Source organism: Lontra canadensis, unplaced genomic scaffold (genome assembly GCF_010015895.1).
Source record: "Lontra canadensis isolate GAN:19392208 unplaced genomic scaffold, GSC_riverotter_1.0 scaffold68, whole genome shotgun sequence".
In the NCBI taxonomy this organism is placed as follows: Eukaryota; Metazoa; Chordata; class Mammalia; order Carnivora; family Mustelidae; genus Lontra; species Lontra canadensis.
In genome coordinates this window covers 4,606,203-4,632,134 of record NW_022631062.1, presented here as the reverse complement: position 1 = coordinate 4,632,134, position 25,932 = coordinate 4,606,203, and the positions used below count along the sequence as shown (strand labels likewise).

The 25,932-nt window shown below is 43.3% G+C and overlaps 1 protein-coding gene across 4 annotated transcripts in view; it reads right to left on the bottom strand.

Moving 5' to 3' along the window:
- Positions 1–25,932, bottom strand: part of MID1 (midline 1) — a 335,325-nt gene that overhangs the window by 32,816 nt on the left and 276,577 nt on the right. For all 4 annotated transcript variants that reach the window (XM_032880212.1, XM_032880215.1, XM_032880213.1 and 1 more), the window contains exon 4: positions 6,925–7,032. In XM_032880212.1, the coding sequence (XP_032736103.1) occupies positions 6,925–7,032 (108 nt within the window). The remainder of the gene's footprint in view (positions 1–6,924; positions 7,033–25,932) is intronic.

Sequence of the window (25,932 nt, the reverse complement as noted above, 5' to 3'; positions counted from 1 at the left end):
CAAATATTCCTTTAGAACTCTGTCGGTCACGTACCCTTTTGGTATGCCTATTTGTGATCCCACAGGCACCAATGCTTGAATTCTATTTTCTTCCTTCTTTTCTTCTACCATGACATTGGAAATTAAAAGTGGCATCAAGAGGAAAAGATAAAAAACGAAGCCAAACAACAGCCCTAAATCATGCATTAAGCTGAAGCAAGCCAAAATGAAGAGGCTCCTTTGAAAACACAGGAATGTTTTACAGAAAAACAACTGTTAGCATCATTTTAATTTTAGTTCAAGTGTACAGTTCCACTTCACACACCAGATCACAGCTTTTCAAAATGCTGTGCACAGGAATCAGGAGGAATCTTTGGAAAAGAGAAACTTAGAGATATCTGGGCTCACTCGCTAATATCCTCTAAAAAAGTTGTCATTGGCAGAGCGGCTCGAAACTGCATCTCAGCAGTCAAAGAGCTGCAGGTGATGGGTCAGTAGTCAGGACGAGCATGGTAAAACTAAACAGAAGAGAAGAGGAGAGGAGAGAAGAAAGTAGCAGAGTGCATTCCTGATAGAGAAGACAAATTCAGTTTTGCAAAAACTTTTCGTATGCGTGCATGCTGGGATTTCATGTCCTCTCTATTTTCTCCTGGGGGCTTCGATTAAAAAAAAAAAAAGAAAAACACTACTCTAAATCAGGTGTTCACAAACTATGGTCTGTACGCTGTATTCAGCACACATCTACCCGTGTCAATAAAGTTTTATTGGCATGCTGAAACAGTCATTCATTTATGACTCATCTATGGCTGCTTTCATACTACAACAGACACCTCTCCTCTTTACAGAAGAAGCTTGCCAACCTCCGTGATTCTGATCAAACGGCCCTAATCTGAATCACACTCCGGGACACGCTACCCTACTTGCTACAACACTTCAAAATCGGACACCAAGCATTTAGCGAAATACTAATTTCATCCTTGGAAAACACTTTTTTATATACTATTTTAAAAATCTGACAAGATGAATAAAACTTGGTATTTGAAAAGAAACACTGGATACTGACACGTAAGAAGATTCTTTATATGTATGTGTCATTGTCGCAGGGGTCATTTTTCCAAGTCGGCCCTGTTCTTTTGTTCCTTTGGGAAGTGTTGATTGCACGTTGTAATTTCAGGAATTCGCTCCATACTCATCATGGAACTAGCCTGCCAGTTGAATCTCCTTTCAGTGAGGACATGGGCCAAATATACCGATTTATTTGCTGTTTATTATACCTTGAACATGCTTTAAAAAGCAGCCCTTCACTTTTCTTTAAATGCATTTTGTCTCGGCATTGCCAATGAGGTCTGACTTGGCGTTTTTATAAGGTTCCAGAAAAGCCTGACCATGTAGTCCAGTTAATTATCTTACATTTTGGAGATTTAGAGTACATAAAAGCAGCGAAGAGAAGGGACCCTTTCTCTCTGTGGCTGCAGCCTTCTACCATCAATCTGTGCCTGAACATAAAACACGTAATTTACTCAGTCTGGAGTCTGTGGCCTGCTTTTCGTGTGTTGACATGAAATTTATCTCCTACTACCAAAGAGATAAGACAATTTTTTCCCAGGGAGTCTCATGGCTTGAGACTCTCCAGTCCCTCCAAGGAGAAAGGCTGCTGAGCTCTTTCTTTCGAAGACTGCACAATGGTCTGAGGGCAAGCATTACCAGTATGTACCCATGGGTCCCAACCCTGCCCACCTGGCAAGCCCCCAGCTGGAGGATTTGTGGTGAGTCTGTTTCCATCGGGTCTAATGGCCTCGTGATCCATGCCAGAGACACATGGCGGCCGAGGTCACGAGGTGAATGAAATTCACAGCGTGATCCCCATGGTCCTGCCAGTTCTTCTTCCAACTCCCCACTTGCAAGTGCTGGTGAGAGGGCCCCATGGTCCCATCTCTGGATTCAGCGTCCTCAAGACCGCATAGACACCAGCCTGGGCGCCCTCACCAGGCACCAAGTCCATACTTGGCCTTCTCTGCCCAGCACCTCTGCTTCCCAGTGCGCTGGTACTCACGCTCTTGTCTTCTTCGCAATGTATCTCTGACACCGCATGCCCTGGGCAGGGACTCAGTCACTGTGAATTCCGAGGTTTGGGATCCCCTAGCCTTCAGTGATGCACCAAATCGGTTAACTCACAAGAAAGCCAAACTGGGCCTCATCTTTCCCAAGTAACATTTGCTTTCTAAGACGGCCTTCTGAGAGAACGTCCTCGAGCAAGTGTGTACTTCTCAAAAAGGTCAATTTCAAACACACAGACGATTTTTAAAGTAATATGATGAATTTCCCTATGCATAGTCCCAGCTTTACCAAATCTCAAAATTTTCATCATATTAACATAAAAGATTTCTCAGAAGGAGGAAAAATATTATTGATAGCACAGAAGCCCTGTGTGTCTGTCCCTAATTTCATTCAAGTCCTTCTCCAGAGGAAAACACCTTTTTGAATTCAGGGCGTATCACTCCCAAGTATGTATGCGGGTCTAAACACTGATGGGATATTTTTTATAGTTTATCAAATTTTGTGTAACAAGTCTCACTCCATGCAAAGCACTGTAAAGCTTGTTTTTTTTTTTTGATTTGTCCATATAGATATGTATCACCCTAGTTCATTAATTTTGAGTTTTGAAGACTGTTCCGTTACATAAACATACAATTGTTTTATAAACAGCTTTGTTGAGATATAATTAGCATACAACAACCTGTATATATTTAAAGGACAAATCTGGTTTCCAAATATGTGTAAACCCATAAGATAATGAACACAGAGATCGTGCTTCCATTTTCCTTCTGCCCTTGGTAATTCATCCTATCCTACGCCCCCCCCCACCCCAGCCCATGCCCTGTCACTCGTCCCTAGCCAACCACTGATTTGTCTTCTGTCACTGCAGATTATTAGAAAGTATGTTTCTAGGGGCACCTGGGTGGCTCAGTCAGTTAAGCGTCTGCTTTCAGCTCAGGCCATGATCTCAGGGTCCTGGGATCAAGCCCCACATCGGGCTCCTTGCTCATCAGGGAGCCTGCTTCCCCCTCTGCCTGCTGCTCTCACCGCTTGTACTCTCTCTCTCTCTCTGACAAATAAATTAATTAAATCTTTTAAAAAAAGAAAAAAAAGAAAGTGTTGTTTCTAAACTGCCACATGAATGTGTTCATGTAGTACATACTATTTTCTGTCTGGCTTCTTTCCCCCACCATTAATCTACTGAGACTCATCCAAGTTGTTGCATGCATCAGTAGCTCATTCTTTTTTGTTGCTGAATAGTATTTCACTGTATGGATGTGCCACAAATTGTTATCCATTCATCTGCTGATGGACACTTGGGTCGGGGCTATTACCCTTGCCATTCCCGTGAAAATTCATGTACGTGTCCTATAGGGCCATATGCTTTCATTTCTCTTGGAAAACACCTAGAATGGCTGGATCATATGATAAGTGTATGTTTAACTACTTAAGAAACTGTGAGTTTTCCAAAATGCAGTTTTACTCTCCACGTATGAGAGTTCTAGTTCCTCCACGTTCTCAACAACACTTGGTATGGCCCATATTTTTCATTTTAACTGTTCTACTAGGTAAGTAGGGTATCTCCTTGAGGTCCTAATTTGCCTCACTGACTTTTCTCGACAAGTAATGATTTTGAACATCTTTCCATGTGCTCATTTGCCATCCATACGCCTTCCTTGGTAAAGTACCTATTCAAATCTTGTATCCATTCTGGTGAAGTTTATTGTTGTTTCCTTGCTAATGAGTTTTGAGAATTTGTTATATACCCATGTACAAATACTTTTCTGTTTCAATTAATAATTTATAAATATTTGTCTCCAACCTGTGGCTTGTCTTTACATACTCTTAATAGTGTCTTTTAGAGAGAAGTTCTTACTTTTGATGTAATACAATTATCTGTTTAATTTATAAATATTTCTCTGATGTTTTTAACCTTGTATATGAACAATCTTTGCCCAACTCAAGGCTCACCAAGATTTCCTCCCATGTTTTCTTCTGGAAGTTTTATCGTTTTGTCTTTCACATTAGGAACATCCATTTCGATTTGGTTTTTGTATATGGCATGAAATATGGCTCAAATTTCACATTCTTAGGTGCAGAATAGCGTCTCCTATGCAGAGGCTAAGACTTAGTTTCCAAATTCCCCCTACAGCTGAGTTGTCTTTGCAGTTTCGGTATCTACATTTTACTTCCCAAACTGCTAATTTGTTGTTTTCACATTTCCTTCTTTCTGATCTTATATCCTTTTCTGGCTTCACAAGTTTTTGTTCTTTTAAAATAGAAGCCATCCCTTCATTTATCACTTTAAACATCTTTTCTATATTTTCCCATACAATGAATTTCACCTGGGGTGAGAAAATGTTGATTTTGCGGGCTCTATTTTCAGAAATGCAAGATTTCTTTATATGCTTCAGCACTGTGGTTTGAGTTTCAGATTTAAAGGGAAGAAGTCATTCATAATCTTTTTCCTCCCTCACCCTCTTGGCTTAGTGCCCTCCCATCCCCTCCACCTACCCCGTGTTGCCATCAGTCTTCCTCACCTCTCTCCCCCTTGGGGGTCCTCATTCAGGGATCCTCTGCATTTCTGAGACTTCTCTTTTGAGCAGGTATCAGAAATAGTGTAGAGCCAGGCTCCAGCCTGACAACTTGTTCCAGACTCCCAGGACCGAAATCCCTAAAAACTATGACCCGACGTAGAGGCTGGCAATAATTTTTTTAATGCCTTTTAATGAACTGAGAAGCCTTCTACGGCCCATGGCATTAACCAACGAGCCTGATTTTAGTCCCCTATACCATCTGGAGCACTTCCAGCCACTTTATCCCAAGGCTTCAAGAACTCTTTATCCACTGGAATTGAAGGTGTTGCTGTTCTGGTCTCTTCCAGACCAAGTCCCCTCCCATGTTTTAGCCACAATCGCAGCTTTACAGGTTTGTCCCATCTCTGGCCCATGGAGACCTTTATCTTGTTTTGGGTCCAGCTGGATTTCTTTGCTTTCCTATTTCCCTATGTTCTCTTGTCACTGACATGTGTTTGGGGTGGAGTGGGTACACCAAAGCACCAACCCCATGTATCACCACGGCCGGAACTGTGGACATCCCTTTGCTACTTCAATTGAGCTCATGAGAGAAACCCCGATGTTGCGAAGTTAAGCAAGGGAAAGGCATGCCGGCCAGGCTGAATGAGGGCCCCCCAAAGATGCTTCCATCCTAATCCCACGAGTTTTTAAACTATGTCGCTTTACATGGATAAGAGATGTTGCAGATGTGATTAAGGCAAGGACCTTGAGAGAGGGGGGTATTATCCTGGATGATCTGGGGGATCCCAGAGTAATCAGAAGGGTCCTTACAAGAGAGAACCAGAGAGAACTGTGCCAGAGAAAGAGATCTGAGGAGGGAAGCAAAGGTCAGAGTGATGTGATAAAGAAACCAGGAGCCGAGGAATGCGGGTGACCTCTAAAAGCCAGAAAAGGCAAGGGATGGATTCTGCCCTAGAGCCTCCGGAAAGAGACAACACTGCTGAACCACTGACTTTAAGCCCAGTGAGACTGATCTTGGACTCCTGACATCTGGAGGAAGGTCAGATACTAAATCTATTTTGGTTTAAGTCACCCAGTCTGCGATATTTGTTATAGCAGCAATAAGAAACTAATATTAGCATTGAGAGCTGATCCCTGTACCATGTAAAGGCAACAAATTCCCTCCCACATGCATATTAATGAATTGCAGCTGTATTTCAGGCAATCATACATCTGAGGACCTGGAAGATGTCAGGTATTAAGAGATGTACACATCTGGTACATGATAATGGAAGAGGAAAAATGTCCTGGGAGGATTCCAGGTGGACACTCAGTGCTCTTCCAAGTTGTACAATTTGTACGTGGGGAAAAGTCGCCGTTCAACACATGAGTCAGTTCTTGGCCAGGGAATGAGTTCATATTAATTTCTTAATTCACCGTAACAGCTTCCAGAGCTATCTGACTTAACTTTTCTGATCACCATCACAATTTACATGCATAAATATTTTTCAACTTACATAGACAAAGAACTCTGAAACATTATACAGGATTGAAAGTATCCTTTAAAAGTGGTAGAAAACAGAGAACAGCACATATATTAGCTATTAGAACCTCTGTGTACCACTTAACTGTTGTTAATTTAATTATACATATTTCATTAAAGTATGGTTATGAGCAGTAATAATAGAACTTTATGAATTTATTGGATCTTGAATGAATGTTTCTATTTTTTTAAATATTTACAAAATTACCTCTTGAGGGTGGCAGAGAAATGAGTAAAATAAAATGGATCTCAAGTATTTCAATAAAAACCATAGGAATTTAAAAGATACAAACATTAAAAAAGAATTTCTATTACTATATCCACAAAGGGATATATGATATAGTGAAACTATAGTAGTTTTGCCACCATGAAATTATACTTGTCTGAATTCACTCCCGGGCATGAGAAAACACTGCAATTTCTATATAAAGTCTGATTCACTGAAACATTTATTTAATACTGTGTTAACTGCTAGGATATAGCGATAAATATGAAATGAACTCCTCCGCTGTGGAACCCTCCTTCTCATAGAGAAGAGAGATAAAAACAGTGGCTATAATAGCCCAGAGCTCCAAGCTACCCCTGGAGTTCAGTAATGGAGGAGAGATAATGTAATGTAACCCTCTTCTTACAGATGTGCACAGGAGACGGTGATGATACAAAGAAAGGGGTGGAGAAAAACAATGGCCAACCAGGGGCCTTTGAGCACTGTCTTAAAGACTTAAGAGGAAACTGTGGAAAATATAGAAAAGGGAGGGTATTCGATGTTTCCTAAGCTACTGAAGTGCATGGGAGTATGGTGTTTTCTCCGGGTAGAGAATATAAAATCTTCTACCCTAGAAATCATACCTTCCCTTCTTTGATCTTGGTTCCAATAATCTGTCGTCTCTGCTGAATGATCTCAATGAGAAGATCACACTCCTCCATCAATTTGGCTTCTTGACGTGATGCATTGACCTACAGGATAGATAGAATAGTAAGCATTTATTTGGCGTTCGACTTTCAGTTACATGCTCTTTAATAAAGACTACTATGTTTCTGGTAATCACTAAAAAAGATATTTTAAATGTTAACTCTTCTTCCAATTATACAGATATGGAAAATACAGGACTTACATGTCCATTCCCTATCTTGCATCCTTGGAGAACATTATTATCCAATGGTAGCAGTCTTTTCTACAAAGCCACACTTGGCTTCAGAATCTTTCCTTAACCCAACATATATGTAGCTATTACCAATTAGTTGGAAATCGATGCTTGAAATATATTTGTGATTCCTGCTTTTATAACTTGAGAGAAAGTATAATTTTGGCCAATTAAACAAAAAAGTAAGTTTAAAAAAACAGTATTATTCCTTTATGGAGAATAAATTACTATTGACATCCATTGAACAAATTTTCCAGAAGCAAAGAAGCAAGATTATATCACATTTACTTAACTTTTCTTTTAAATACGGACATTGACTTTGTATTTCATCACCAAGAAAACATCAAAAAAGAAAAAGGATGGTTGACTATTTTATTAATCTTAGGACATAATTTAAGATTTTCCTTCTGGTATACTTCCAGAAGACCGAGGCTCTACAATGAACACATGCCATTCTCTAGGAAAGGTAGATGATTGTAGAATGGCTTGTATTTGAAGTTTTTAAGACTCATTATATGCAAGGGAGGATGACAATTAGCTCATTCTTGGCAACAGGGCTTGGGAAATACTCTGCACATGCTATTTCCTCCACCTCATGACAATTCTGAAATGCTTATTCGCAAACAGAGACCCAGAAATCACAGCTGTGGGAAATGGAGAGAGCCTGCAGGAGTTTTATGATTTTAACATAGCACAGAAGTTGCAGTGTTACAGAGAATGACAATAGCATCATTGATTACTCTAGCATATCTCTGGGAGGAGACACAGCCCAGTCATTAAGCCCGTTTGATTTGGGATACTTTATTTAACTGCAGTAATTCCATTCTCTCCGAATGAGATAGACTGGAAGTAGGGTCAGAAGTTCAGGATAAAAATCCATTGATGGCTGTTCAGAGAAAGCATGTCCTGTGTCCAGAGGCCAAGATTCCTTGAGTTTTATTCCTGATCCTTGCAAGACACAGCAGAGAGAGTACTCAAGATATCTTCTTTTTGAGAAGATAATGGTCAGTGGCCATCTGCGGCAAACCCCAAGATCAGATCCTATGTCGGATTAGCACACAGACTTGCTGGCTAAATGTTTAATGAACAAAATTACAAGATGCATTTTGATGGACAAGTACAGAACATGGAACTCAGGCTAGTATCTCAAGGAAGTTCATCACTGGGCTCAATTTCTCTTACCATTACTTTTCTGTTGTCATTTCTAGTTCCCTTTGAGGATTCCCAAATAAACTTTGCTACCCATGGAAATATTTACTCAAAATGCCATTACTCTCAAGAAAGTTCTTCTCTTTCCCCTTGACCTCAAACTGAATTTAATAACTGACTACAACTGAGCTGTGAAAAGGATAGAATCATATAGAAACCAGGGCACATTACGATGGAGAAAGTGAAATTTCTGGAAAGCGGCATCTAATACTTAAAAAGTATGTTCCAGAATGAGCCCTAAGAGCAAAACCACTCAAGCGTACAATCAAGGTAAATCTAATGGGATGCAGGCTCCCTAACGGCAGGGATCTTTGGCTGTTGAATGAAATGAGGCATCTTTCCCAAATCTTTTCATTTTCTTGGTGATGCCCTTTGGTGTTTTTTCTAAGTTTAAGTAATCTTTACACCCCCACGTGGGCTCGAACTCATGACCCCGAGATTGATGAAAGTTTTTAATTTTGATAAAGTTCAATTTACCTACTTTTCTATCGTCATTTGTGCTTTTGATGTCATAGCTAAGCAACCTAATCCAAGGTCATGGAGATGTACACTTCCACGTTCCTCTAGAAGTTTTATCTCTCACCTTTAGGTTTATAAGCCATTTTGAGTTAAGTTTTATGTATGATGCAAAGTAGGGTCCAACTGTATCTTTTCACTAATGGATAGCCCGTTGTCTAAGCACTGTGTATGGAAGAGACAACTGGAAGACAACTCAAGTGTCTTAGCACTTTTGTCGAAAATCAACTGAGCGAATCACGAAGTCCTCAGGTTTTGATGTTGTTGCTAACATATTCTGTGCCGAATGCTATTCTGGCTTTGAGTAAACCTGATCCAACCCCACTGGTAGTTCTGGAGTGGGTGCCCTGAAATGTGGCGTGGAGTACTAGCTCTACGCACTTGCGGGCGGACGATATTGGGAAAGTCAAGGAAAACATCCATTTCTAAGTTCTCCTATTTTGTAAAATGAGGTGAGTAATACCTACTGTCTTGGCCATGTGGGATTATTGTAGTAAATATGTGGAATAATATGTGAGGAAACAAGTAACACTGTGAAGTCATAGATCTGAGGCGGTAGTGTCCATACTGCGGAGTCATTTTGCTCATAGACTACAATTTAGTTTGGGATCCATTTCACTCTGAAGATCATTGGGATTGGAGTTACTCTATGATGGGAAAAGTGGTCCAGCTGCCATCATCACATGGGGTTCCATTTAATCCCAATTCTGATCATTTGACATTTATGATGGATAGATTTGTTTTACCAAAAAAAAGGAGACCGAAATCTACTTTGTTGAGCCAAATATGTTTTGAGAAAGCTGATACCACAACCACCACGGCCCCAAAATATAAATTCCCAGAAATTTGGAAACATGATCTGTTCATTTTCAGCCAAGTATTTTCCTTAGATCTTTCAAAAAGCACAGAATTGACTTTCCTTTAAAACCAGGAAAGTTGAATCTCTTCTTATACTTTGATGAAGCTTCCAAATTTTTGTAACCCTAGCATTCTTATATTCCAAAAGGTACAATAAAATAAGTTGAATGCTATCCTATATTTCTAAAATTCTTCCACTACAAAGAAATTTTCCACAGTTTTGCTGTTTTATATGTCACTTAAAAGAAGTTAATGATTTGAAGTTCACTTCTTCTAAGGGCTATTAACCCAAATGCGGCATGGTTTATTGGTTGCTAGCAGTGCGCTCAGGTGTTTCTAGTTCCCAAATTTGGTTTGGAAGCTGGCAGCTCCTGGTTATGATCTCAGCTTTCAATTTCAGATTCACATCTTTTGACTCAGAATCACTAAGGCCAATGGAAGTGCTTTGAGTAGAGAGCCAACCTAAGGATGAAAGAAACAGCCCCCAAACCTGCTTTCATGGACCTCTACTTCCACCTTCTTCATCCCTACCTTAAAGACAAGAGTGGGATGGGGCTAATTAGCAATGATGGCCAGTGGTAGGTGACTACTGGACCCCACCTCTGGACTACACTGGAAATAGGGCACATATTCTTCAGCGCCCTTGATATTACAGGACAAAACGGAGCTTCGAATGAGGCCTTTTCCCATTCCAGGCTTCTCACCACTAGCTTTTTTTCTCATCTCAATTATACTCATGTGTAAATGTCACCTCGGTCCCTCATGAGAAGAAGCTCAGTTACCTTGACCTCATCTCTCTTCTGGCCTCACCCATGTGCTCGGCACGCAACCTCTCTACGTCTGCAGCTACGACTTCTCTTCTCATTCTGAAACACATCATTCCCCCCATCACTGTTTCTAGTCCTTAGTACTAACTTCACCCCTTTGCAAAATGCTCTAAAGTAATTCTTCTAAAGTTAGACCCAAACTCAATTCTGGCAGAAGTTTTTTCTTCTTTCTACTTTTTAGGACCTGATGCCTTATCTGAGACTACAAGCGACACAGCCAGTGTCATGTAAGCTCGAGGCTACTTGTATAAAACACTTGTGGCGTGGCCTTCACTGTGAAAGACCCACATACAACTACTGATTCATTCATCGGTCTATTCATTTATTCATTCAAATAATAGCAACTGGGTTCCCAGGGTGTCTCAGACAGCATTCCAAGCGCTGGGAAGGCAGGGCGTCCAAGATAGACAAAGTTCCCATTATCACAGAGTTTACATATAAGCATAGGGGAACAGGCTGAACAAGTCAAGAAACAAATAAAAATTTGGGATCATGACAAGTGCCTAGAGGAAATTAAACAGGGTAATGTGACTGAACACGGCTGAGAGTAGGGTCCATTTTATGGGCTGTACAAGAATTCTCTGATAAGTCTCTGCAGGGGTGAAAAGGAACCAGCCAAAAGACATAGAAAAGGTATTTGCTGGCACTCCCAACTCTGCTTTTAACGGGAACTCCCCACACAAATTCTACAGTCTAGCTTCATTATTTGTAGATTCCGTATTTGCGATTTACGTGCTCACTCCAACTTAAGGATTAAGTTGTAACCCCAAATCAATACTTGCGGCCTGTGTTCGTTTCAGACATGCTCAGAGCACGAGAAACACATGAGTCACCCTCCTAGCACCCAGGTGAGGTTGAATAAGGACACACTCGGCCTTCTTGCTTCAGCTCTTCTATAATCTAAGGATGGCGACAACAGGGACAGCGCACTGCGGTGTAAGAAGCTTTGGCTCTGGTGCCAGGTGGATGGGTTTTGAGTCCCAATTCTGGCACCTGGGAATGGGTCAGCCTCAGGCAAGTCACTTAGCACTCTGGGACCTCCTTTTCTCTTTCCCAAAACAAAGACAATAGAATCTACCAGGATGACTTGCTCTCGAGATTTAAGATTATATAATCTAGGTGAGGAGTGTGTGTGTGTGTGTGTGTGTGTGTGTGTGTGTGTGTGTGCGTGCATGTGTGGCTCTTTCCCTAAAGACCAATGGTTTGGTATTGGCCAATTCAGTGTTCCTGGCAACTTTCTAGACCCTAACTACCACAAATGATGAGAATCGATGGATTTACCTACTACCTAGTGTGCCCATAATGGTCCCAAGGACTTGGGGAGCAGGAAAGGTAGAATGAGAAGGGAAATTACATAAGACACAGAAGAACAGCCTGGCTTGGAGAGTGGGTACCCCACTCTCTCCTGCTCCTATGGTAGTTTTGACTCTTCTCATTGACAGACTATGACTATCTCATCCTTTACAGCCTATTGATGAAAGAAAAATGAGGAAGTCAAACAATGATGCGCGCGTAGAAGGCCAACGCTCCTGTCTCCACCTACTAGCCCTGAGATCTCATTCAGCACTCACGTCAGACACCAACAGTCAGAGGTGGTCCCGTGGGAGTCGCCCCTGGGTGCAAGGTTTATCTGCTTTCCTAGGTACTCATTCCCTGGTGTTGTTAATGATAACATAAACGGGTTAGCTATTTTCTCTAGAGCACTTGGTTAGCCATGCCCAGTAAAAAGCCCCCCAGTTAAGTTTTACGGTATAATAGTGTTACGGCATTTCACAGAAGGGGTGGGGTGAGGCAGACAATTTCTTATTTTGTTCTTGTCATATACGTATAAACATTAAAAGGATTTAATTACATACACACTAAAAGTTGGACTACGTGTCTGCAAAATGTTCTTTAGCAGTCTGTAAACAGTTTCTAAGTATTTCTAAAAACTTGCTCTTTTAATTTGACTTGTATTCGACTGCAAAATGAGATGTTCGGTGCAGAGTATAAACACCATTAGATTTCAGCCACATGTGGCCTTAACATCTTTAGAAATACTTTATGAAACCCTTAGAAGGTGACATCAATGGGGAAACAGTATGTCGCCATGTCACACGGGTGCATTTTAGAAATCCTCATTTTCTCATTTTGAAATGCTTTGTTGAAATGGGCTAGCCATCTCTAGATTTTGAGACCAGAACCTTCTAATGCCCCTCGTGAGAGGGACATACTGACCTGGCAGATCACCTTCTATTCACACACAGATGCGAACAGCGGACTAAGCTTTGGAGAGGATGAGGCTGATGTGTCGGAAAAAGGAAATTTCATTTCAGGGTGTGGAGGAAGGAGGGGTGGTGGCATTACACATCCCAGAGGCCACCATTCACGTTGAGAATGTGAATGTTGAGAATGTAAATGTTGGGAATGAGAATGTTGCCCCACACCTCCCTACCCCCCCACCCCACCCCACCCCAGCCTGCACAGCCCCGGAGACTGCCCCTACCACACAGGCCCACCATCAGTGCACTCTTGAAACTGTTCCATCAAACTGCGACCCCCTTGGTCGAAGATTCTAAACCTTGCTATCCTTAAAATCACTATGGATGAGATTGGGGCTTTAAGAGACAAAGGTCTACTTTACAAATTCGCCTAGAATGGGTTCTCATGGCAAAAGCAAAGCTGTACTGTGATTCAAATTAAGGTGACCATGAGAAAGGTTAAAATTTTTTTCTATTGTTTTAAAGATGTTATTTATTTATTTGACAGAGAGCACAAGTAGGCAGAGCAGCAGGCAGAGAGAGAGGGAGAAGCAGGCTCTCCACTGAGCAGGGAGCCCGATGTGAGGCTCGATCCCAGGGCCCTGGGATCATGACCTGAGCCAAAGGCAGACGCTCAACTGAATGAGCCACCCAGGCGCCCCAAAACCCTTTTCTATTTTTATGTTATGCTGATGTTGTTATTGGTTAAACTCAACAGCGCTTTTTTCTGTTACTAAGTATATGTCATTTTGAGTCTGCATCCAGATTTCAAGGGGTTAGTGTTATTATTATGTCTTAGTAACACCATTATTTCATATTGTTATATGCTATAACATCTATAACAAACCCAACTCGCTACAAAAGAAAAACACTGGAGGAGTTCATTCCCATCTGCCTGGGGCTGGAGCAACGGAAACACAACAGAGCCACAGATAAGCTGATAATTTGGCCAGGAAGAAGAGGGTACAGGGAAAGCCTGTATGCAGGTGGGCTCCGTGCCCGGCCATGCGCTGCTGTCCAGGTGTGAAGAGAAATATGAGGATCTGAGGGTGCTTTGGGTTTTATTGCCAAAGGCAGCTGTGATGAACATTCCAGACCCTGGGGCAGAAGTTAGACAGAGCTGCCAGAAGGAACAATGAAAGAGACTCTAACACTTGAGTTTGTATATAAAACTGAGCCAGAGAGAATTGAGTAAGAGCAGACTGTATTACTGTAATTCATCTAATATGTTTATATGTAATCTTCACCCTAAAACTCTCTTATACCAAAGTCAAATATTTGTGGACCTAGCTCAAGTGGATGACAGAGGGAAGAGTGGCCAAGTTCCCAGGGTCCCTGTCTTTGGGGGAGAAACTGGAGTACAAGACAATATTTTATATGTTCATTTAAAGTTGAACACTTTTTTTTTTAAGATTTTATTATATTTATTTGACAGACAGAGATCACAAGTAGGCAGAGAGGCAGGCAGAGAGAGAGGAGGAAGCAGGCTCCCCGCTGAGCAGAGAGCCCGATGCGGGGCTCGATCCCAGGACCCTGGGATCATGACCTGAGCCGAAGGCAGAGGCTTAACCCACTGAGCCACCCAGGCGCCCCTAAAGTTGAACACTTTCAACTGAAACTTTTGAAAGCCAAAGAGACAGGTTTTTCAGAAAAATAAAAAATGGAATCCTTTCATAAAGTGCTTTTGGTGAGAAGGGGAAGTAGTGACAGTATGGACAGACGCTTCTCAGAATCCCGTCTTTGCCACAGAGTGACAAGGGGGAAAACGCTTTGGCCCAGAGGAGGCCAGGTCTGCATGCTGGGGAACTCTCCATATGGAATTCTGCTATATTTTTGTTATGGGATCGGAAAAGAGCTCTCAGAAACCTCACGATAAATCCTCTTTTCTTGAGGTTTCTAAGATTATGAAGCTTAAATGTTGGATAAGGAAGTGCGATGCCATTAAAAAGGGCAGCCCACTGTGGTAAGCTGGCAATAAAAAAGTCTTCTCATAAATGAAACACAACTGTGACGATACAATAAAACCGGCCAGGGAGAGCACCACTGCTAACACCTAAAACTCAGAAGCTTCACACAAAGGAAATGTCTCCCCAAGAGAAGCACACACAACATGCCCACCGAAGACACTGTTGATGTCATCGTTAATTTTTTGGTAAAGCGAAATCGTCAGACAAGGTGAAATGATTTGGAGTGAACAAGGGCTAAAGGAGGCGGTAGTTCAGAACTCAAGGTCCTGAGGAAGTCCTCCTGGGGCTGCAGGCCAGGTCCTCCTTACCTCCTAGCCATGTGTTCGTGGGTAGTTGCTGAAACTCTCCACCTCTCACGCTCCTCTTACTCGGTAGACCAGGTGCTCTCCCAAGGGGCTCTGGCAACGTGCTGGAGACATTCGCCATTGTCAGAAGCAGGATGTGGGTCAGAGATGTACAAGTGGGTGGAGGCCAGACACGCCACCCAACAAACATCCAGCAATGCTCGGAACAGCTCCCGCCACACCAGGGAAACCCTGGGGTAGCTTGGGGTGAGAGCTAAATGAATTTGTACACGAAAAACCACGGAAAAATGTCTGGCACACAGTAATAACTCAATAAATGATAACTATTACTATTGTTCAGAAAGTCTTTTTATCTGGAACGTCCACAGAGAGTCAAAGCTACAAGTTCTAGGACTGGTCAGCCCGGGCTGATTACCTGCAGGACTTAATAGCATGAACTGAAATTTTTTTCCATCTACATCTGTCACCAAAACAATGGCTTGGGAAGCCATAACATGAGAACTAACTACAGAATTTTTGGAGTTATTTTCAGATCCCAAAGGCATTCTCTAAAGGCTCCTCCCTGATTCAGTGGGGTGGGGGAGCGTGGGGACAGAGACGAATCTTCCCAGATGTATGTAAAGCAGGAGTTGGGAGACTTTGCTGTAAAGGGCTAGACGGTAACCATTTCAGCTCTGTGGACCACATGGTCTCTGTTGTAGCTACTCAGCACGGCTGTTGTGGTAGAAGAGCCGCCTCTGACAAGAAGGAATTAAATGGGTGTGGTTGTGTTCCAATAAAACTTTATTTAGGAAAACAGGTGACAAGTCAGATTTGGCCCAAGGGTCATAGTTTGCCAACGTCTAGCACAGAGGAAAAGATCATAGACATTGTAATCAGAGAGCTGCAGGTATGAAAAATGCCAAATCTGTATAAGAATGTTTCTCGTTTGCATACTTTCGATGAAAATATCTGTAGACTCTCTGTGGCGCACAGTAGGTGCTTGATAAACACCCGTTTTCTCTCGTACGGGCATGACTAATTGCAATTACTGAGGATTCACAGGATTTCAATTCGAAAATGAAAATATAATTGCAGTATGGTTTTTCCTCTCTCCCCCAGCCCCGACGTCCTGCTGGCTTCTGTCACAGTTAGAATAACGCAGCTCTTCCTGCTGTCTTCCTCAGAGCCCACTCGACTGACTTCAAACTCACATTCTTGGCATCAACGCGCCAGACTTTTCTTTTTGTGTTAAGGGTAACTGTTCGAAGCAGTTCCAAAAAGCAGCAGCAGAATGGAAGGTGTTGCTAATAATTCATTCAAAAACAGTAAACTCCTCCCTTCCTTTCTCTTATTAATGACACACTTCATAAAACAAATGCTTCACACCCTTCCGTTTAGGCTGGGCACGCAGAATGATTAAAAAAAAAAAATCTATTAACCCGCCATGGACGTTTGTATCTATCAAGTCTTTTTTGTAAAGTTCCTGAAAAGTGCTACTTAATATTAAGTAATTTTCAACGAACGTATTTGGCAAAAGTCACACTGTGGTCAGAAGCTAAAAAATAATTTATGGAAGGGGATGGTTAATTGAGTTGCTGGGGAGGACAGAGGTGATCCACCTCAGGGAAGGGAAGTCATTTCTAATGGAAAGAGGAAGCTTCTATCCCATGACCTTACATTACTCATCCTACGTGTCATTTCTCATTAAGTGGCATTCTTTTCAGTTGTTATGCCATGATTCCCGAATAGCGGTGTACTGGAAAAATACAAAGTTGAACTTCTATTCAGGCTTGAGGTACTCAAAGACAGATGCCATCCGCTCCCCTGCAAAGTTACGGAGGAGGATGGGAATCCCTGCTCTTCAGCGTGCCTTACAGTGAGTGAAATACATTCCTTTGTGTCACCGGTAAGCCCTCCGTTTCCAAGCGCAACTGGAAAATGCTAAGTGCCGATCTGTCTTCCTGACGCATCCACAGGTAACATCAGTGATCCCTTGCCTGGCTGTCGTGACTCTAGAAAGCCAGCAGAAGCTGGTGGACCGATTTTTAAGTATCTTTGCTGCCCAGTGTTTAATATTCACATTTATCCAAAGAACACAAAACACAGGAGAGTTTAGGGAAACTGAACGTGCGAGCTGGGGGCACGGGGGGGAAAGCAGCGCGTGCTGTCGCTCGTTCCATTTTAGAGGCGGCCTGCGGTTCTCTCCCCAGGAAGCAGGGCAGGACCCTGAGCTGGGAGTACAAGTCACTGCAGGGCTTGGGAGGTGAGAAGGGGAAAGGCATGAAGCTGGGACAGTGTGCCTTGTCTCCACCATGGTGGGCAGCTGGAGATTAATCCCAGTGGGTGACTTGGGGAAACTGCAGAAGAGTCCAGCTGACGGGAAGAAAGTGCAGTATGTATGTCGTATCTCCCATCAGTGGCCAGTTGAGGGCTGTTGGGGGTGGCTGGGCGGCGATTCTCCCCTGGAATTAACAGGTAGGTGGGGAAACCTCGGTGGGGGAGGCACCAGTCGGAGTCTCAGCAGCTTCCAGAGGAAAGGATGCTCTCCGGCCAGGAGACACAGGACTGGTGAGTGCTCTAAGGGCATGGCGCTGACCATTTCAGACAGAAGCACCTGTGTTAGAGGGGACTATGATCGGGACATTTCTTTCTTTTTTTTTTTTTTTTAAAGATTTTATTTACTTATTTGCCAGACCGAGATCACAAGGAGGCAGAGAGGCAGGCAGAGAGAGAGGAGGAAGCAGGCTCCCCGCTGAGCAGAGAGCCCGGCACGGGGCTCGATCCCAGGACCCCGGGATCATGACCTGAGCCGAAGGCAGAGGCCCTAACCCACTGAGCCACCCAGGCGCCCCGATCGGGATATTTCTTAAGAAGAGCTCTAGAGGATGTCAGGAGGCACCTGTGTCACACTCGTCCAGCTGACTCTATAGCCCCAATGACTTCGGACTAATTGCAGGGCTGAAGAGAGTCTGTATCTGACAGTGCTTTCTATCCTGACCTTGGTCGTTTTTTTTGCTTAGGGCCACAATCAACCCACAAAGGTTAATCTACAACTGACCCTAAGTAGGTCTACATCTGAGAAGCGGCAGGCAAAGTTACCCAGCAAAGAAAACCCATGAAATCTAGTGAGTTGGACTGAAAAAAAACAGATATATTTCTTTTATCTAGAGACCCCTAGATTTTTCCATCATTCCAACTCATTGGTTAATTACTGTCTTTCTAAAACGATGGCTTTCCAATTTGAAGCTTCAGTAGGTAGTCTTCTAGAGTAAAATCAAATCTTAAAATACTTAAGTCAGGGATTATGCAAAGAAGGGCCTCTCTCTCTCTCTCTCGCTCTCTCTCTCCATTATCTGAAAGGTCAACTATATTTCTATACACAAACCTGACAGATGTTGCCTTCTCACCTCCTAACTGGGAAACAAAATGCTCTGATTACATTTGTCAGGATCAGGGGCTGGTGGGGGGCGGCATCCTGCCAGGTAATGGAAACACTGCTTGCTTTCATTTTATTACCAAGAACAAAGCCTTCTTATTGTTTACTAGAACCCTTCAAGGCGGGCCTCATGGGCATAGTTCTAATTTTTTCGAGACCACAAACAAGAGGAATTCTTTAAGGCCATTTCATGAAAAACAGAAGGAAAAATAGTGTATTTGGCAAAAATGAAAGCAATCCTTTGTTTAAGTGGCCAGAGCCTGACTTAGGTTGGCCTCGCATGTGTCCTCTTGGCGCTGGCGGCTGGTGCCAGTGTCAGCCCGGGCGCCCCACCTTTCCGCGGAGCTGAGATCGAGGCTATGTCCCAGATACGAAAGCAACCACCCTCCTTTGGGAAAGCCCCTCTTCGGCGGGGTACTTCTCCGATACCGCGCTCAAGGAAGAAACATTTTGCACCAAACTAAACATGCCAGCACTCGCCTTGCGAGCTCGATGCAGAGAACGAGGAACCGCACACGAGTCTCGACGCAGCGCTGCCGTGACTGTGCCAGCGATCTAGATTTTCCATGCAGTCCCCGCTTTGCTGCAAGTTTTACTTCCCTCTCCACTTGAAGCATACAGCGGCCAGAGCTGCTGTTTTCCAGAGATCTCTGCGACGGCCCTAGTAGCTGGGGAATGTACATGAGAGGAGATGAGGACACGCCCGTCTCTCCACGAGTGTTAGCGGTGTACGGGGGTCACACGGAAGCAATCCAGACTTGCTGAGTGCCCACAGTGTGCAAAAAAGCGCCACACTGGGACCCGGAACAGACTCTGCCCTCCAAAGACAGTGACTTCATTAGAGAACAACCAGCAAACACGCCGACTGCATACGCACTTAAGTGCTAAACCATGGGCTTAGAAAGTTCTAGAGCTCTGTGGTCCAACATGGCAGCTACCAGCCCCCTGTGGTTTGGGAGCACTTGAAACAGTCTGAACTGAGGTGTGCCGTGAATGTGAAACACGTATATGGATCCTTTGTGTGTTGATGACATGTTGAAGCGATAACTGGTCAAGTAAAATGTACCAGTAAAATTAATTTTACCTCTTTGTCTCTACTTTTTAAAAAATGTGGTTACTTGGAGATCTCAAACTACACACATGGCTCCCATCATATTTCGGTTGGATGGGATGATTCCGGAGGGTTTCAGAAATGGGGCAACTGGTGTGTGTGAGTAGCAGGGGAAGGTTTGCCTCAGAATATGGAAGTGAGACTGGCCTTTGAAGATCAGAGTGAGCAAGATGGGAGCTAGGAGACCCGGGGTGAGGAAGATGAGAAAGGCACCAGAGCAGAGGAAAAACAGAGCACGTCTGTAGGGGAGTAAGGATGTAGATTTCAACAACATGTAGGGCGCAACGAGCATGTATCTTGAATTAATTATCCGGGACTGGACAGAGAAACACCAAAGCCAGCTATAGTTTACTGCCCCTCATGAAAAGCCTTCTCCTAATTGATTTCCTTTGTATTCTTGTCCTCATCGGTCTGCACCATCTCTCTGTGGAGCTATCCACGCTTGGGGCGCCTGGATGGCTCCGTCGGTGAAGAGTCTGACGTTTGCATTTTGGCGCAGGTCATGATCTCAGGGTCGTGAGATCGAGCCCCACGCTGGGCTCCATGCTGGCTGTGAAACCTGCTTAAGATTCTCTCTCTCCCTCTCCTCTGCCATGTGCCCTCTCACTCTTTCTTTAAAAAAAAAAAAGAAGAGAAGAATGAAGCTGTCCTGCTTCCTTGCTCTCCTAAGGTCTTCTTCTGCAATGCCACGTGGTAGTGGTGGTGCTGGTGAAAGTGACGAGGGTGGTGGAGAGGAGAGGGAAAGCGTAGAGCAACTATCACTGTACGAGACGGGCTTTGCCAAAGGGACAGGGGAAGGTGAATCTAACTTGGTCTGGAAGAGAAAAGGAAAGACCATAGAACCCAGATGTCTGTCAGTTGCCGATTTTGAGGTATGGTGAGGCGGGCGTACGTGCGTGTGTGCGCTGGAGATCGAGACAGTCTGATGTGGGGCGGGGGGAGAAAGAGAGTCTGATACTGAAAATGTCACCCCATATAGCATCTTCAGACCTAGGCTGACTAGCCATCTTCCATGTGTGAAAGCGCTCACAAATATTTCCCCCACCTTGATTCAAAGTGGCTATCTGGGGTTATTTTGTCTTTTACAAACCAGAACGGATAGAAAGGCTATCCCAGAAAATCAAGAGGAAAGAGACCGATTTAAAAGGGGATGGGGAAGACCCACTGCGACCTCCTTTAAGGGCTCAGCAATGACCCAATGGAGAGTTCTGGCATTCTTGACTTCCCTCCGCCAACCCCTTTCTCTTAGCCCACTTCCGGTGACAGAGCCCTTGTGCTGGGAAGAGCTCCCAGTGTGTATCACCCATCCTGCTACTGCTTCTGGGAATTACGGCCTCTGAGACCTGGCATCACACCAACCCTGTCCTGCATATGGTCTTCTCAAGAAGGCTCCTTTCCCTGCCCTTCAGGATGAGAATTTACCTGATGCGCTGATCTACGCGAATGCACCGACAAGTGACAGAGGGAGGACAGAAGGAGGCAGCTGGTCTCTCTGGGAGGGTCCTGTTTTCTCATCAATAGCCATGTGCCTTGTGCTAACTGCCGGAGGTACTAGGAAAAGAAAGATACTATCTTACTCCTGGGGAGTCTAACCGACTAGGAGAGGGAATTAGACGTGCCCTTAAAGACCATGAGGATATTTGCCCAAGCACTGTAGCTATATCAACAAATCACTGTGCAGTTTTCCTTAAGCTTTTAGATTCAAGTTATGAATCTCATTATTCTATTCATAAATCCAAGAAATTTTATAAAACCAAGAATAATCACTCTCAGGGGGGTCCTGAATCAATGTTTAACTAGCTCAACCTGAGCAGACATAACTCCATTGAACAATCAGCACCATATATAAATTAGTTGATTAAATTCCTGTACACATTTTTTTAAATTGAGGTAAATTTACCTACAGGAAAATGCTTAAATCTTAAGGGACAAGTCAATGCATTTTGATAACCAACATAACCAACAGCTTAATCAAGATAAAAAATATCTCCATCCCCTGGAGCCCCTCTTCCAGTCTATTCCCACCCCCATGGGTAACCACTGTTCTGATTTTTATCGCCAAATTCCTGTAACATTTTAAATTGCATTTATAAATGTAACATATTCAACTTACTTTATAAGCACTTTAAATGCCTAGCAGGGTAAAAAGAAAACCCTAACAAGGTAAACCTTCTCACATCCGTAAGTAGCTCTTAGAAATCTAATAAACGAAACTTACAAATGTAGTGAAACTCAAGTTTTCCTGAACATTCCAAGAGTGGTTTGCAACAAACTATCTTACACTTTCTAACTTAAAAAATCACAGGTCTAAAATAAATGACATGTTTCGGATTGGACTCTCAACGCTAACCTGTCAAGTTTTTGTAATGTGCCATTTTCTCTTAAATGCTACAAACCCTTAAAATACAAACACAAGCTTTAGTTCCAAACTGTCATACAAAATACTGATTCTATAGATATGGTTTAGGTCTTCATCCTTCCACATACTTCTCCAACTTCCTGGGGAGGAGGAAAAAAAGAACTTTCTTTACTAATAGAAGCAAACTGAACATCTCAAAGAAGTTGACGTCACCAGGTCAGGGATTCATGGTTCAAGATCTAAGAGTAATCTCAGAAAGCTTGGAGGCCCGCTGGCCCCACGGAGGTATACTCGCCGGGGCCCTTGTTATGGGGAATTGATTATGTCTGCTTACAAGTCACATTTCCATGGTCACCTGAATGACATTTACCTCACAACAGTACTGGGATCATTAAATCAGAAAGCGACGGTAGGAGCTTACTAAGAGGTCATTTTTCTTTTTGTATACGTCTGTGTAAGTCCTGCCACTTTTGCCTCCCCCACACCACGGGCCACACGCTGCTGTGGACCTGTAACACGAGATCCTGTAATCACCTTCTAACACCCGCAAGAACCAACAAGGTGCCATCTTCCCTGCCGAAGTAAACACGTGGAAGGCTTCCTTGGGCTTACCACAGCCTCCGACGGAGCTTGCCTGGTCAGAGAATTAGGCTACTAGGATAGTTTTCATCGCCTCATACATATAAACCTGATGTTCTATCTAGTGAAAATACCCTTAAAAGCATGGTAAAAGCTCTATCATAAATTCCCAGGCTGGGAAGTTACCTCACTTGGTTGTAAAAATCTTTATTTGCGTTGCTCCTCACTGAAAGCTTTTCACACACAGTGGTAGCCTCAGGCTTTTTAAATAGCTGGGTTTAAAATTTCATATTTCTGTTTCAAACAAAAATAATCAATGCTACAATTGTGCTCTTGTTAACGAACCCTTTCTATGCATGACTCAATTATTTTGTGGGAGATTTTCAAATGAGAACAGAGCTCTTCAGTTCTCCCTATAACATTTAGCAATTAAAACTAGAAGTGAATCAAATGAAGGTAAAAGATGACATTTCCCGTTTTCTCTCACACTCTGTAATTATCTTATGTACAGAGATAATTTCAGCTTGATTACCATAAAAAGCAATTTTATATTCATTTGTTGAAAAAATAATTTAAACGAGATACTAAGACCCAGAAACAAAAGAGGCTAGTTCCGTGACAAAATGATGGATCGGTGGTTGGAATCAGGCTCATCTCTGAACGGCATGCACGGGAGCGTGATGAGACTCAATCTTCTACCTGACAGTCACCTTCTCATCTGGGATGGCTCCTCTCACACCGCTGACTCTCTCTCTCAGCTGGATCCATCCACCTTACTGCTATCCCGTGACAACCACGATGGCCATTTGTTTAGATCTGCCATTACCCACCCTGATTATTCTTTATATCATGCCAGAAGCATCCCTCCTGCTCCAGTCAAGCATCCCAGTGCTTTAAGGCAAGGAGGTTGTGTGTGGAACAGTGGCGGGGAGACGTGATTATTATGGGGAGAAACCACTTAAGATATATGCCTTCTCTCTTTTCTCACTGCTCATCCACCGGGCCCCCAATTAAGGCCAATTATTTCACACTTAAGTATTAGTCTTGGGAATCTGCATTACAAAATTCAAATATGTCCACGGAATTATCTTCAGAGGCACAGACGTGTGCCCACACTCCACTCCAAGCCACCTGGTCGGCGGGGCGGCAGATTCTGGAAAGGACACAATGGTTCATCCCATCCAAACTGGAAAGACTAGCAGATGAGGGGAGGTTTGGTTCACGGTTTTAAAATACTTTCAAAGCTGAAACTTGGAAATGGTATTCCGAGAGTAATGCCAAACCGACCAAACCTTGTAGTCTAGTCATTCATTCCCAAGATTCATCTCTTACTCCAAAACAAGAGAAGACCGGAACATTTTCTACCAATCTCTTCTCACTATGTGTCATGACTATACCTAAGAAGGTAACAGGATCCAATGCTTCTGAATTTATTTTTTTTTAAGGCAAGAGCATTGAATCTAGGGAAAGACGTTCACATATGTGTTACATAGTGCTTTATTTGTTTCAAAGATTTTTAAAAAATTTATTCACTTGAGAGGGAGGGAGAGGGAGAGAGAGAGAGAGAGCAAGCGAGCACACAAGCTGGGGGGAAGGGCAGAGGGACAGGCAGGCTCCCTGCTGAGCAGGGAGCCCGATGTGGGGCTCGATCCCAGGACCCTGGGATCATGACCTGAGCCGAAGGCAGCCGAATGAGCCCCCCAGGCGCCCCTAGGTACTACTTTAATAAACAATTACATTTAATCTCCTTGGAGAAAAGTTAAGTTTGTTTTATAAGCTGTCAATTTGAGCAAACTACGAGGAATAAACTGGACATGTAGCCATTACACACACGCAGTAGCTACTCTGCTCTGGAGAGAATGGAGTTCAGTGCAGCCCAAGAGTTCTTGTCTGTCCTGAGAATCCCAAGATTTGAACTTGGGAGAGCAGCCTTTACCATAGTGACTCATAATCCAGTTTTTGAATGCCACTATGTTTGTACTATCACATGACCATCATTCCAGAGCCGTCTAGGTAGAGACCCATGGATGACCGTGGGCTGCCTGATGTGCTTTAATGAGGCCAGACTCTGACTCTCGTTCTACCTTGAGAGCACTCTCACAAAGGCTCCAGTGGGGTGGGAATCCAATCTTTATCTGCAAGTGACAAGAGACTATGACTGTATATTCGAGCTGGCCCCCAGCATGACGTATGTTATCGAAGATCAGACACCTGTCCACGACACAAATGGCACATTCAGTGATCACAAGCTAGTCTCTAGACAATGGCCATAGACAAAGCAAGTGCCAAGGTTTTCCGTACAGAAGCAGGGAATGCTTTCACGTAAAACTGCATAATACAATAATTTAAACTTAAAACTTCATCTTTCTTTTTCTTTTTTCAATTTTTATTTTTTTAAAAGATTTTCTTTTTTTATTTGACAGAGAGATCACAAGTAGGGAGAGAGGCAGGCAGAGAGAGAGAGGAGGAGGAAGCAGGATCCCCGCTGAGCAGAGAGCCCGATGTGGGGCTCGATCCCAGGACCCTGAGATCATGACCCTAGCTGAAGGCAGAGTCTTTTTTTTTTATTGATTTTTTATTTTTTTATTTTTTTTATATTTTATTTATTTATTTGACAGAGAGAGATCACAAGTAGGGAGAGAGGCAGGCAGAGAGAGAGAGAGAGGGAAGCAGGCTCCCTGCTGAGCAGAGAGCCCGATGTGGGGCTCGATCCCAGGACCCTGAGATCATGACCCTAGCTGAAGGCAGAGTCTTAACCCACTGAGCCACCCAGGTGCCCCTCATCTTTCTTTTTAACCCAGTGCTTTTGCCCTTTTATTTTAAAGCTTATAACTGAATGTTTTTAGGATGTGGTAAATGACTGAAAACGTTTTCTACGGACCCCTATTTTCCCAAATCAATTTTTTTAACCGTTTCTTACAAGCTACTGTGACACATCACCCTCCTCTCCCCCAGTTTAGGGAGCCTGATATCTGGGCAAAAATTGAATTAAACGGCACTTAGTTCACCCGCGAGAAGCCTGTCACTTCACGTGTCATCTAGCGGTGAAGAACTCAAAGAAAGTCAGCAAGAGAGCAAAGTTTCACTGAAATCAAAGAAAAAGATAATTCAAAAACTTAGTGTGAAAAACAATGGCAAAAGGAATTTTGTTTTTGTTTTTAAAGTAATGACAGGGCGCCTGGGTGGCTCAGTCAGTTAAGCATCTGCCTCCGGCTCAGGTCGTGATCCCGGGTTCCTGGGATCGAGCCCCGCATCGGGCTCCCTGCTCAGCTGCTTCTCCCTTTCCTTCTGCCCCTCCCCTCCACCCCCACTCATGCTCTCTT